The following is an 11551-nucleotide window of genomic DNA, read 5'->3' on the forward strand; positions in this document are numbered from 1 at the left end:
GTTAATGGTTGACTTTATAGGCAGGAGGAGAGCATTTCCCTTTTCTTGTTGTGGGTGAGAATGTCAACCTAGGAGGCTTTCTGCATTGTGGGTGGTATATATTGAGATATACCAGTAGCTTAATGTTGAATATATATACCTCATCAATATCAATATCATTAGACATGATGTATATGAATATTAAGCAAGACCAATATCATTAATCGAGAATATATAGCAAGCCTAAGCTTAATTGGTGAAATCTCTTGTATATATATAATTTGCAATACAAATGACCAAGTAATTGTTGAACGCATTAATCGTTTCTTTCTTCTGGATTTGTAGTAGACTAGTAGTCCTAACAATCAAACACAAAATTTATCAAACCCATAAACAAAAATTATCAAGAACAGATCATTTGATCATGTAAAAAAGAGCTGCAGGTGAGTTTACCTCTTACAATTGGGGAGACGCTCCGCTACCAAGTTTTTGACGAGAATCATTGTTCTTGATTGAGTCTATTTCAATAATGGATCTGAGATTTGACGGATGAGGAGAAGGAGAACAATTTTTTGCTATCTGCGATTCTGCGATGATGAGAGGTCGAGTACGAGAAGAGATAAGGTTGTGGGTAATTTGAAGAAAATAACGAGGATAAAATAGGATTAAATGAAAAATTCATTTAAATGACTCCGTGTTTTTCAGATCTGTGCAGAAGCTATTCGCAAAGCAGCTTCTTCTCAAATGGCTTTTGGGACGATAACTGTCGATAAAATCAGCTTTTTTGAGGGTCACCGAACACCTCATGGTAAACCCAAAATCACTTTTGGTTCCAAAAGTAGCTCAAAAAGCTGTGTCAAACTGGGCCAGAGTCCGGTGACATTTCTTTGGTCACATAGTCAACTTCACCTCATCTTCACGTTCAGGCCAATGGTGAGGTTGAGTTGGGTGATAGCTACTTGGTGAACGCTAAAGCTCATAGATATATTCCAAGGCTTCAGCTCATCCCTATGTCATCCCTTGTGAAATACAAACCCATTGCCAGTGACTGAATACTAGTCAGAATCAATCAACCATACACAGCATTTCCTTGTTTGATTTGATTTATATCTGGTCCACTTACTTTGTGATTGAGTCACACACGCCATTTAAGGGTCCAAGATCCCGGCATAGACATTTGACCTCAGGAATCGAGAGAGAGAGAGATGGGCCAAGAATCTCAAGACTACCAGAACGTAGACGATGTCCAGAATAACCGGGTAGACGACGAGGATCCAAACCAGAAGCGGAAGAGAGGAGAGGAGAATGAGGAGGAGGAAGAAGAAGAGATAGTGTCAGTGGAGAAGCTGTTCGCGAAGCAACAAGTGCCGTCATGGACGAGGCAGCTGACGTTCAGGGCGTTCATAATAAGTGGTTTGCTGAGTGTGCTGTTCAGCGTCATAGTGATGAAGCTCAACCTGACGACCGGAATCATCCCATCTCTGAACGTGTCCGCCGGGCTTTTGGGTTTCTTCTTCGTCAGCACCTGGACCAAGATCCTCACCAAATCAGGCTTCTTGGCGCAGCCCTTCACAAGGCAAGAGAACACCGTCATCCAGACCTGCATCGTTGCTTCCTCCGGCATCGCCTTCAGCGGCGGTTTCGGCAGCTATCTCTTTGGCATGAGTGATCGCATCGCCGCCCATTCTTCCGACACCGCTGATACCAAGAATCCTGGCTTACTCTGGATTATTGGCTTTCTCTTTGTTGTCAGCTTTCTCGGTCTCTTCTCTGTCGTCCCTCTGCGGAAGGTAACCATCTCTACTTCCTCTTAATTATGGTTCGATCACTTCAAATCCCAGTGCTTCTTCAAGTAGGATTGAGTTTTGTTTCTTTTCTGGGTACCAGATTATGATCATAGACTTCAAATTGACATATCCAAGTGGTACCGCAACTGCTTATCTCATCAACAGCTTCCACACTCCTCAAGGAGCCAAGTTAGCCAAGTATGTAATTATACCCACGCATCGATTACAAATTTATTTTTCTTATGGTGCCTTATATGCCTCTGCAAATTTGATATTTCAGGAAACAAGTCAAGGAGTTGGGCAAATTCTTCTCTTTCAGTTTCTTGTGGGGTTTCTTTCAGTGGTTCTATACTGCCGGAGATAATTGCGGATTTGTATACTTCCCTTCACTCGGTCTTAAAGCGTTTCAGAATTCGTACGTACTACTAAGCCACTTTCTCTTCTGCTAACAATTAACGATGAATATATCCACACTTAACATATACGCTTCCGGTTTATAATGCTTATGTTGTCTTCACTCCAGATTTTACTTCGACTTCTCACCGACATATGTTGGAGTCGGGATGATTTGCCCCCACATAGTAAACATATCGGTGCTTCTTGGCGGCATTGTTTCATATGGTTTGATGTGGCCTCTCATATGGAATAAGAGGGGTGATTGGTATGATGCAGATCTCAGCCCAAAAAGCATGAATGGACTTCAAGCTTACAAGGCAAGACAACATTCATCATTTTTATTCCATATTCAGCACCCAATGAATTAACTTGCCACTATGCTCTTTGGAAAACTGACCTCGGATTAACTTTTATGAGTAGGTCTTCATTGCCATTTCTTTGATCCTTGGTGACGGACTATACAATTTCGTCAAGGTGCTAGGTCGAACTTTATGTGCCTTGTATGTTCAACTCCGACAAAAAGATAACGAGGGCATTCTTCCAGTGGCAGAGCAAGCCTCTCCTTCAAACTCGGAGCAGCTCTCTTTTGATGACCAGCGCCGAACCCAACTCTTTCTGAAAGACCAAATTCCAACATGGTTTTCTGCTGCAGGTTATGTTGGAATTGCCGCAATCTCCATTGCCACTGTACCACACATATTTCCCCAACTTAAATGGTATTATGTATTGGTCATCTACCTCATTGCACCCACCTTGGCTTTCTGTAATGCATATGGGTGTGGGCTCACTGATTGGTCCCTGGCATCCACATATGGGAAGGTCGCCATTTTCACCATTGGTGCATGGGCGGGTAACTCGCATGGTGGTGTTATTGCAGGATTAGCAGCATGTGGAGTCATGATGAACATTGTTTCAACAGCTTCTGATCTAACCCAAGATTTCAAGACCGGCTACTTAACATTGGCTTCTCCTCGATCAATGTTTGTGAGCCAAATTATTGGGACAGCAATGGGTTGTGTGATTTCTCCAAGTGTGTTTTGGCTCTTCTTTAAGGCCTTCCCTGACCTGGGAGAAATTGGAAGTGCATATCCTGCTCCAAATGCTGTTGTGTACCGCAACATGGCTATTTTGGCTGTAGAAGGTACTGACTCTCTGCCAAAGTATTGCGTCTTACTTTGTGGCGTGTTTTTTGCTGCGGCCTTTCTTATAAACGTGATAAAGGATTGCATTGGTAAGCAGAGGGCACGTTTTGTTCCACTGCCTATGGCAATGGCAATCCCCTTCTATATAGGGACATATTTTGCCATTGATATGTTCATTGGGAGCGCAATCAAATTTGTGTGGGAGAAGATAAACAAGGCCAAGGCAGATGCTTTTGTACCCGCAGTCGCTTCTGGTATGATTTGTGGGGATGGGATTTGGACTTTGCCTGCTTCAATACTCGCTCTTGCAGGGGTCAAGCCACCAATTTGCATGAAGTTCTTGTCAAGCAAAGACAATGCTAGGGTTGATAAATTTTTGGGATTATCCTAAGGGGTGTGTGAATGTATGATCATTAGGTGTGAAACAAGTCCATCCTTCAGTTCAAATATTAGCTGTTACACTTAAATTCTTACACCGTAGTAACTTACTATTTCTTATTGGCCTGTGTATTAAATATTGTGATAGTATTCCCTAACGAACACATTACAGAGCTCTCCCCGTAATAAACACAAGTTATCAGAAGTAGCACTTTTTGATGCGTGCGATCTGTGCAGAAAAAGGAAAGCTTAAGATAAGTTGAATACCAAAACGATCTTCTTGTTTTTTTCTGTCAAAAAATTCAAAAGTTATGACATTGAAACTCCAAAAATTTTGTACAGTACTGCATGATAGTTACCAACAGGCTACAAGTTACCCCAACAACCAATTCACCACAGGTCAAAACCTTTCCATATCCACCATCTGGTATCAACGCTAAAGCTCAAGCAGCCCAATCTCCATCACTGTCCTAAAAAATGCATAAAGTGAGTCACTCCCACATGAAAGAAAGAGTAGAAAGGCAAAATTTATTGGCGTGTTATTGCCAGCCAGCACTCGATGCATATAATTATAGATATTACATTCAATTCACTGCCGCACATTACTCCAGCATAATAATTCATCATCATTGATCTGTGCCCTTCCCCAAGAAATTGTGCAGGTACACGCACCACACATTAAAGTGGACTAAAAAAATTACCTGTGAACTACTTGAGAGCTCTCCGATATCATCATCAACCTACATGTTTGTGCACAAACTTTGAGAAACTGACAGTTTTCGCACCAATACTCGAAAATTACAGTAATATGGAAAAGATTCTTAGTTAGGCTCTAATGAACATATAAATCCCAATGTCCCATGAGAAGATCCCATCAAGGAAAAATTAAACTTGTAATGGTCAATGCAATTTATCTTATCACAAGAAAACATATCAAGCATACTTATACAGAAGAGAACGTAAGAAAGGGCTTCTGCCCAAGTATCTTGTGAAGTAGACAATAGTCGGCAACAATCACAGTAATGCTAGTGAGCTACTCTTTTAAGCTAATTTGTTTCTTCCCATCCAAATCGAAAAAGGAAAAAAGCATAAACTTGTTGTGCACTGAAAACATTTTACCAGAAACCAAAGTAGTTTTGATGAGGAAAAAAGAAATAACAAAGAAACAGGAATGACCATAATACAAATTACTCCATATACAATACCTTATCTTCCTTTTTCTTTGCCAAGCTTTTGCCCACTGCAGAAACACAGATGTCAATTACAAGCTAATATTCCCACATGTAAAAACGTCTTCTGAAAAAGTAATTTATGCATGATGAGTTTTAAACATGGGTGATGCAAATAGGATTGTGATATCAGTAGAAGTTTGACAATGATAAAGATGCACGCACGTGTAATGCAGAAACCAAATGCATGGTAATTGTATTGTGGCTGAGGTATACTAACAATAAGGCAGAGGCAGAGGGAGAGAGAGAGAGAGAGAGAGAGAAACTGACCAGCATCTTTTTCCATGATACGGTTGCCCTTTTTACTAGGTCCTCCATCCTGCAACATTCAGAAGTACCTCAGCAGGGCTACATTGTAACTATCCTATGCAAAGCAGGCTATGAGTGCAGGGAGAATGAAGAAATGGACAATAAAAGATAACATTAACCTGATTAGACTTCCTCTTTGAATGAGATTGCAGCAACTTCTCTCCAGAGACTGGAATATCAACAATTCTCATTATTCTGAGTACTCGAATCCCAAAATTTTGATACTAAGAAAAGTATTAAGATTACAAGAAACCTTTTGGAGGTGCTGCTTTCCTTGTATTTCTTGGTGTTTTAAGAGTGTGAGGAGTTTGTACTTGACTTGGTGAACTGGATCCCACTTTCTGTACAAAAGTGTGAAATTTCCATTGACAATAAGCAGGATGTGAAGATGAAATTACAGAGCAACATGTCTCAAAATCTTTTCTATATCCCCAATAGACCCAAATATGGAGTCTTCCCTGATCGGGGATTTATTCATCCCGACTTATACTAGATCTTCTAACAAAAGTTCCCACAAGTAGAAATTATACTAAAACAATAAGACCTTACCTTCTTCTCCGCTTTCTTGAACAAGGTAGATATAGTAGCCTGAACCAGAGGACCATGATTACTATGAGAGTCCTTAGATACAGTCACTGAAAAGGCAGAATGAGAATGTTTTTTTGAATTATCCTCATTAACAATGTTTACATCTTCAATGCCGAGATTTTCAGTCTGTATCTACTAGTTGAGGGAATCCGTCAAGGTATAGTTGGCTGAGATGGAAGGTTAATGTAGTAAATGTATATTAAACTACACTCAAATCAATAGCTGCCATGCAGATTATATAAGGAAATTCAGATGTTGTATTGCACAAGATTTAGACAGAAAAGAAAAGGATATTTCCATCAGCAGGCTTCCTGGATGATGAATCGAGTCCCCCAATCTTGTTATTTTCTCCTTTGCGTAAGTCAGCACTGCTTTCAAAAGAATCATCTCCAGAAGAAGCTTCTCCAAAACTGGACGAATAAAGATGCTATATGTAAATGGACTTTTGAACTCATAGATATTTTTAAAACAAAGACGAATGGAACACCTAAAGCTCTTCAGTGACAGTTGACTGAAGCATGATAGGACAACTATTAGGAAAGTAAGTGTCTTCTGGATGATCAACAAACATTTTCATCTCTTATACTTTATAGCAATTTACCAATAAGGTTAACTTCTAAAGTAACCGCTCGCAATCTTACTACCAATTACAAGCTTAAAAAAATGCAGGATACATTATACATGTATGAAAGTAGGTATGATTTGTGTATTGAGTAGTTAAGTTATAGACTTGAAAAACTAAATATCTAAAAGTAACTAGGTATTTTGTGGATCATGCAGCCCTAAGTCATATGTGTGCACGTTTTTCATTCTAGTATATTGGTAGTGAATATGTATGAATCTATTTCCAACAGCTGCTAACATCTTTATGGCAGAATTTATTCAGTGCAATAAAATGGTAGGCCCGTACTTGAATCGTTTTCCAGCAGTTCTTGCCGAGTGACGAACAGGTGTTACTTCAATCAAATCTTTGTTTCCATCATCAGAGAAATTATGTTCAAGCTCAGAATCTGGAGAATGTTTGTCTACATATGTAATTTCCTTTTTCTGGTCACTTGAATTCTTAACTAGAGATGTTGAGCCTGCACCGCCTTTAAAGTCATAATCCGTGTTGTGTCCCTGAGATCAACAGATAACAGAGAGTATTCATCAAAATACTATGACACGTGCATTCCATGGACCCAAAAAAGTACATTAAAGAAGCTAACCTCACTCAGTTCTTTAGGGAAATCAAGTTGGGTTTCATATGGGTTTTCTTCTGCTGTCCCAATCCACCATGCTTCAGAAAATACAATCTGGGGCATGAAATTTTACCGCTCATAAATATTGTTCTGTATAATAATCACGTGTGCCAACACACAAAAAATTGATGATTGTTGGTAGAGACGATTAGAAAACGGAAAAAAAAAACATAATGTTAGAAGAATTAAGGCCTGCAAAGGTTTTCCTAAAAGATGCAGTGACCACCACATTATGAGAATGTATCAGCTCTACAGTGGTTCTTTGAACTCATAATTAGTTCTAAATGAATCAATCACAAGTCACATAGTTCGAGGAGGTTAAGAATATATATGCCTACAAGGATATAACAAGATGATATGAAATTTGGATTTAGTTGTGCGTCAGATAATCAAACATGTTAACTGAAACAGTGAAGCAGATGCTGCATTTTTTCTCAATGTTGTAACTGAGAATGCATTGCAGAATGGAAGGAAGAGAAAGGGTACCGACCATATTATCAAAGTAGTCGTCACACATGACACTCTTTCCACCTCTGGGAAACTGCAGTGTCAAATACTTGTTCTTGGGGAACACAATGCTCCCCAACAGCTTCATCCGACCCTGACCCCCACGCCCCACCCAATTTAGATTCATTCATCAAATTGATTAGAGAAATCAACACCAAAATAATTAAGGAAGGGGCAAAAGTGGAACCTGAGGGAAATCGAGGTAGAGGATAGGGCTCTTGGTGCCCAGATCCTTGAGGTCGCCGATCTTACCGCCGGATCCAATGGGGCCGAGGAGGCCGGGGAATGAGAAGAGGAACCTGTTTTTGCGCTGAGATTTCTTGATAATGTCTTTGCCGTGGTGCTTAACGACGGCGTTGGAAGGCCGGAGAGGCGCATGAGGCCTAGCTGGGATCTCCGAAACAAGCTTGTTCGTATATGCCAGCGTCTTCAGCCTCTTCCGCTGAGCCACCTCCGACCTTGGATCGTCTGCATCTTCTTCTTTGTTCTTGCGCTTCTTCGTCGTCGACCCTCGCGCCATTCTCTCTCTCTCTCTCTCTCTCTCTCTCAATTTTGTAGGGTTTTTGATTTGGGTGGGAAATGGGACCTGAAAGCGGGAAGCCATTAAATACTTTTTACGGTCCAATGGACTAGAATGGTCCACTCGTTTTGGGCCTTAAATGGGTCGTTTCAAGTTTAAACCCTTTTTGTCAATCTTTACAAATTACAAGAACTCGAGCATTAACACAAGATGAAAAGACAGAGAACATTGATGTTGCCCGTTGGCTGTATATTCCAAAATTATTTCCCTGCATACCAGCATTCCTTGTAAGCACAACATTTCACGCATCAAAAGTTAAACTCTCAACATCATCTGATTCATTATAAAACACCACAATTGGCGGAAAAACGGGTTGAAAAACCAAGCGCATTTAAACGCCCCACCACAGTTGATCAGTGTAAAATTTTGACATATTTATGCTGTTTGGACAATTTGCCCCCATAACATGTTTTAGGTGATTCCGAAAGTGCTACTACTCCCAAACTAGTTCACTAGTCCCCTCTGCTTGAACACATCAAACATGGCCACCCCAATTTTCGCAGGAGACTCCACCACCGTGACCCCAGCTTCCCTAAGAGTTTTGATTTTATCTTGTGCGGTACCCTTTCCTCCCGATACAATAGCTGCATAATAAGATTCAAACCAAGTGTTATCCAAACCCTATGAAAATCACCAACCAGGTGAGATAGAGAAAGAATGATTTGTTCTACACTGTACCTCCAGCATGACCCATACGCCGACCAGGGGGAGCAGTTAGTCCAGCAATGAATGCAACAATTGGCTTCTCAGTTCCACTTTCCTGTTTCAGTAGTAAGAAAACTAATTTTCAGCTTATGTTTCAGGTTTGAGTGGATCCTTAATTTCATACCAAAGGGAAAGGGGCAATTAATTATACTATCTGAATTTGAAAAACGCTCGAACATCATCTAACAATTACTAGTATGCCCAAATTAGAAGAAACCTCAGAATTATTCATATACTCAAACCAGGAAAACAGCGGTGCGCATTGCCACACTGTACAACATTGGGATAATTACCTTTATCAGTGTAGCGGCATCCTCTTCTGCAGTCCCACCAATCTCTCCTATAAGAACGATACCTGAAACACATACATTGCTCAGCTAAATGCTTGAAGCTGATAAAAAAGATCAAAGTTTGTTGACTGAGGGATTTTGATGAGAATATAATCAAGAACCAGAAAATGTTGTGGCATCATAATATCCACTTAAAATGCACATCCACAGTACATAGTTGTTCTTTTAGCTTGTACCAAATAGTTGGTGTATGAAGCTTATCATGAAGTAATCAACAGTGTTGGGAGATAGGAGCTCCAAATATAACTCTACACACTAATACTGGTTAGTAAAACTCCTTGGTATTAAAATTTCTTCTCCTTGACTGAATTAATGCCATTTCCATAATTTTAATCTGCTGTTTAAGATCAAATATGTTCAAATAATTAATCATATCCTGCAGTATATTTGCCAGCTCTAAAGTGCGCACTCTCATCATATGTAACTGGTGAAGCAGATTAATTTCATACAAGGAGATCCACCATGGTGTAAGGATCGTGAAGCTTAAACACAATCTAGACAATAAACATGGTCTAAACAAGCTGAGTGTACTAAGCTTTTGTAAGAGACACCATATCCCTTATAACTGAACGCTAACCCATGCAAGACATGTATCTATTTCCATTTCCCAAGAAACCCACGGCAAATTCAGATGGTTGGGTGGATAGATAGATATCTCAAGCTTGGTTATATTCTACCTTACCACAGGCAATGCAAAAAGAAGTTATCATTGCAAGCAAATTACGAGAACCACTAACCTTCTGTCTGAGGATCTGCCAAGAATTTTTCCATGCAATCAACAAAGTTTGTCCCATTGAAAGGATCACCCCCAATACCAACACAAGTGGACTGCCCAAGGCCAACAGCAGTTGTTTGGAAAACCTGCAGGATATCAAAGCGATAACTGGTAAGTTGGATTTAGAACTAACACAACATAAAACTTGGAAGTTAATAACCACAAAACCATTGGTGATAGAGCCACAGTTAGAGAACCAATATTCTGAACGAAATATGTCTGAATGGCTTCCTCCTAGGAAGATGATATTCAAGCACAAACATTTTTCTAGCATGAAAGCTCAAACAATTCCTCACACACACACACATGCACACATAATTGTAAGAAAATCCACCAATTCCCTTTGCCTTAAAAGACAGGGTTCCATTATTTTAAAAATAATAATAAAAACTCACCGCTTCATAGGTCAAGGTACCAGACCGAGAAACAATTCCCACACGACCAGGTTTATGGATGTAGCCGGGCATAATCCCAATTTTGCATTCACCGGGCTTGATAATTCCAGGGCAATTTGGTCCAATGAGTCGAGTTTTAGATTGGCTGTTGAGTGCAGCCTTCACACGTACCTGAAACCGAAAATAGATGCTCGCAAATGCCCAAGTGAAAACAGCTTAAAACAAAAGGGAAGGGGGAAGTTAAAGTACCATATCATGTTGTGGGATACCCTCAGTGATGCAAACAACAAGATCGAGCTCAGCTTCCATTGCTTCCATAATCGCAGCAGCAGCAAATGGTGGAGGAACATAGATTACAGAGGCGTTCGCCTTTGTTTCAGCCTTTGCTTCGGCGACTGAATTGAAGACGGGAAGTCCCAGATGCTCGGTCCCGCCCTTCTTTGGAGTAACACCACCCACCTGTGAGACAGAGGTTCTATAAATTGTTTTGTAAAGAAAAACAGATCTTATGGATGGCCGATTCTGACAAAGGCATATGTACGAGTCAAATTGAACGATAGAGCAAATTGGTGCATCCAACAAAAAAGAAAATAGGTTGTCACCATTTTAGTGCCATATTCGATGGCCTGTTCGCTGTGGAAACTGCCGTTCTTGCCGGTGATTCCCTGGCAAATGACGCGGGTGTTTTTGTCGACGAAAACAGCCGGCGGCGGAGGAGGACTGGAGGCGTAGTGACGGCGCTGAATGACAGACGGAGGCTTGCGTGATGCGATCGAACCGATCAGCTTGGCTAGGGATTGGCGACCCATCACTCTTGGATTTCACTTGAATTTCGATTTCGATCGACGACTCTACTACCGTCTACCGCTGCTGGCCTGGCTGCTCAAAGTAACCAAATATGTATGGGCTACTTTTCCTCTTGGGCTTTTGTCTTTATGCCCTACCCCATACTCTTTGGTCTTCTTTTTTTTTTTTGCTTTCTTGGAATAAAAAAATTCTAATATACATTAATGTATGTGTATGTTATACATCCCACATCCGATGATCGATATTGTTTTATGAGTGAGATTAGAAAAATAATATATGTTGTCAACTGTCGGATGTGAAATATATAGCATACATTGATGTATAATATATTAACCCGTTTGAATACTCCACCATATTTATGACAAAATTATAAGAGCTGCTTC

At 40.3% G+C, this 11551-nt stretch overlaps 3 protein-coding genes across 7 annotated transcripts; 1 reads left to right on the forward strand and 2 right to left on the reverse strand.

Annotated features, from left to right (window-relative positions):
- Positions 1-1116: 1116 nt before the first annotated feature.
- Positions 1117-3777, forward strand: LOC126793339 (probable metal-nicotianamine transporter YSL7). 2 transcript variants are annotated; one of them, XM_050519825.1, is made up of 5 exons: positions 1117-1769; positions 1867-1964; positions 2047-2181; positions 2290-2479; positions 2583-3777. In XM_050519825.1, the coding sequence occupies exons 1-5, from the start codon at positions 1185-1187 to the stop codon at positions 3693-3695; spliced, it is 2121 nt and encodes a 706-aa protein (XP_050375782.1). In that variant the 5' UTR covers positions 1117-1184; the 3' UTR covers positions 3696-3777. The 2 variants fall into 2 exon arrangements, with proteins under 2 accessions (XP_050375782.1, XP_050375783.1); XM_050519826.1 differs by lacking the exon at positions 1117-1769 and having other exon boundaries at positions 1926-1964; positions 2047-2140.
- A 134-nt stretch (positions 3778-3911) lies between these two features.
- On the reverse strand, positions 3912-8119 carry LOC126793340 (DNA-binding protein RHL1). Of its 4 annotated transcripts, none has more exons than XM_050519828.1 (12): positions 7744-8119; positions 7540-7650; positions 7017-7103; positions 6719-6927; positions 6102-6218; positions 5770-5935; positions 5474-5561; positions 5340-5389; positions 5182-5230; positions 4888-4922; positions 4384-4422; positions 3912-4147 (listed from the first exon to the last, which is right to left on the reverse strand). In XM_050519828.1, the coding sequence occupies exons 1-12, from the start codon at positions 8074-8076 to the stop codon at positions 4145-4147; spliced, it is 1287 nt and encodes a 428-aa protein (XP_050375785.1). In that variant the 5' UTR covers positions 8077-8119; the 3' UTR covers positions 3912-4144. The 4 variants fall into 4 exon arrangements, with proteins under 4 accessions (XP_050375785.1, XP_050375784.1, XP_050375787.1 ...); XM_050519827.1 differs by having other exon boundaries at positions 3912-4152; XM_050519830.1 differs by lacking the exons at positions 5182-5230; positions 5340-5389.
- A 174-nt stretch (positions 8120-8293) lies between these two features.
- LOC126793988 (succinate--CoA ligase [ADP-forming] subunit alpha-2, mitochondrial) lies at positions 8294-11279 on the reverse strand. Its single transcript, XM_050520628.1, has 7 exons — positions 10964-11279; positions 10611-10820; positions 10362-10532; positions 9929-10052; positions 9135-9196; positions 8815-8896; positions 8294-8720 (listed from the first exon to the last, which is right to left on the reverse strand). Exons 1-7 carry the CDS (start codon positions 11168-11170, stop codon positions 8581-8583), a joined length of 996 nt encoding a protein of 331 aa, XP_050376585.1. The 5' UTR covers positions 11171-11279; the 3' UTR covers positions 8294-8580.
- Between the last annotated feature and the right edge of the window lie 272 nt (positions 11280-11551).

This window comes from Argentina anserina, chromosome 5 (assembly GCF_933775445.1).
Source record: "Argentina anserina chromosome 5, drPotAnse1.1, whole genome shotgun sequence".
Lineage (NCBI taxonomy): Eukaryota > Viridiplantae > Streptophyta > Magnoliopsida > Rosales > Rosaceae > Argentina > Argentina anserina.

Excerpts from the sequence above, each read along its gene's own strand:
- LOC126793339 (XM_050519825.1), top strand. The coding sequence starts at position 1,185 with ATGGGCCAAGAATCTCAAGACTACCAGAACGTAGACGATGTCCAGAAT. Across the intron at positions 1,770-1,866 it reads CTGTCGTCCCTCTGCGGAAG|ATTATGATCATAGACTTCAA; the intron begins GTAACCATCTCT and ends TCTGGGTACCAG. Across the intron at positions 2,480-2,582 it reads ATGGACTTCAAGCTTACAAG|GTCTTCATTGCCATTTCTTT; the intron begins GCAAGACAACAT and ends TTTTATGAGTAG.
- LOC126793340 (XM_050519827.1), bottom strand. The coding sequence starts at position 8,076 with ATGGCGCGAGGGTCGACGACGAAGAAGCGCAAGAACAAAGAAGAAGAT. Across the intron at positions 6,928-7,016 it reads TCCCTAAAGAACTGAGTGAG|GGACACAACACGGATTATGA; the intron begins GTTAGCTTCTTT and ends TGTTGATCTCAG. Across the intron at positions 4,423-4,887 it reads CAAAGAAAAAGGAAGATAAG|GTTGATGATGATATCGGAGA; the intron begins GTATTGTATATG and ends ACAAACATGTAG.
- LOC126793988 (XM_050520628.1), bottom strand. The coding sequence starts at position 11,170 with ATGGGTCGCCAATCCCTAGCCAAGCTGATCGGTTCGATCGCATCACGC. Across the intron at positions 8,897-9,134 it reads ATGCCGCTACACTGATAAAG|GAAAGTGGAACTGAGAAGCC; the intron begins GTAATTATCCCA and ends CTACTGAAACAG. Across the intron at positions 8,721-8,814 it reads GCGTATGGGTCATGCTGGAG|CTATTGTATCGGGAGGAAAG; the intron begins GTACAGTGTAGA and ends CTTATTATGCAG.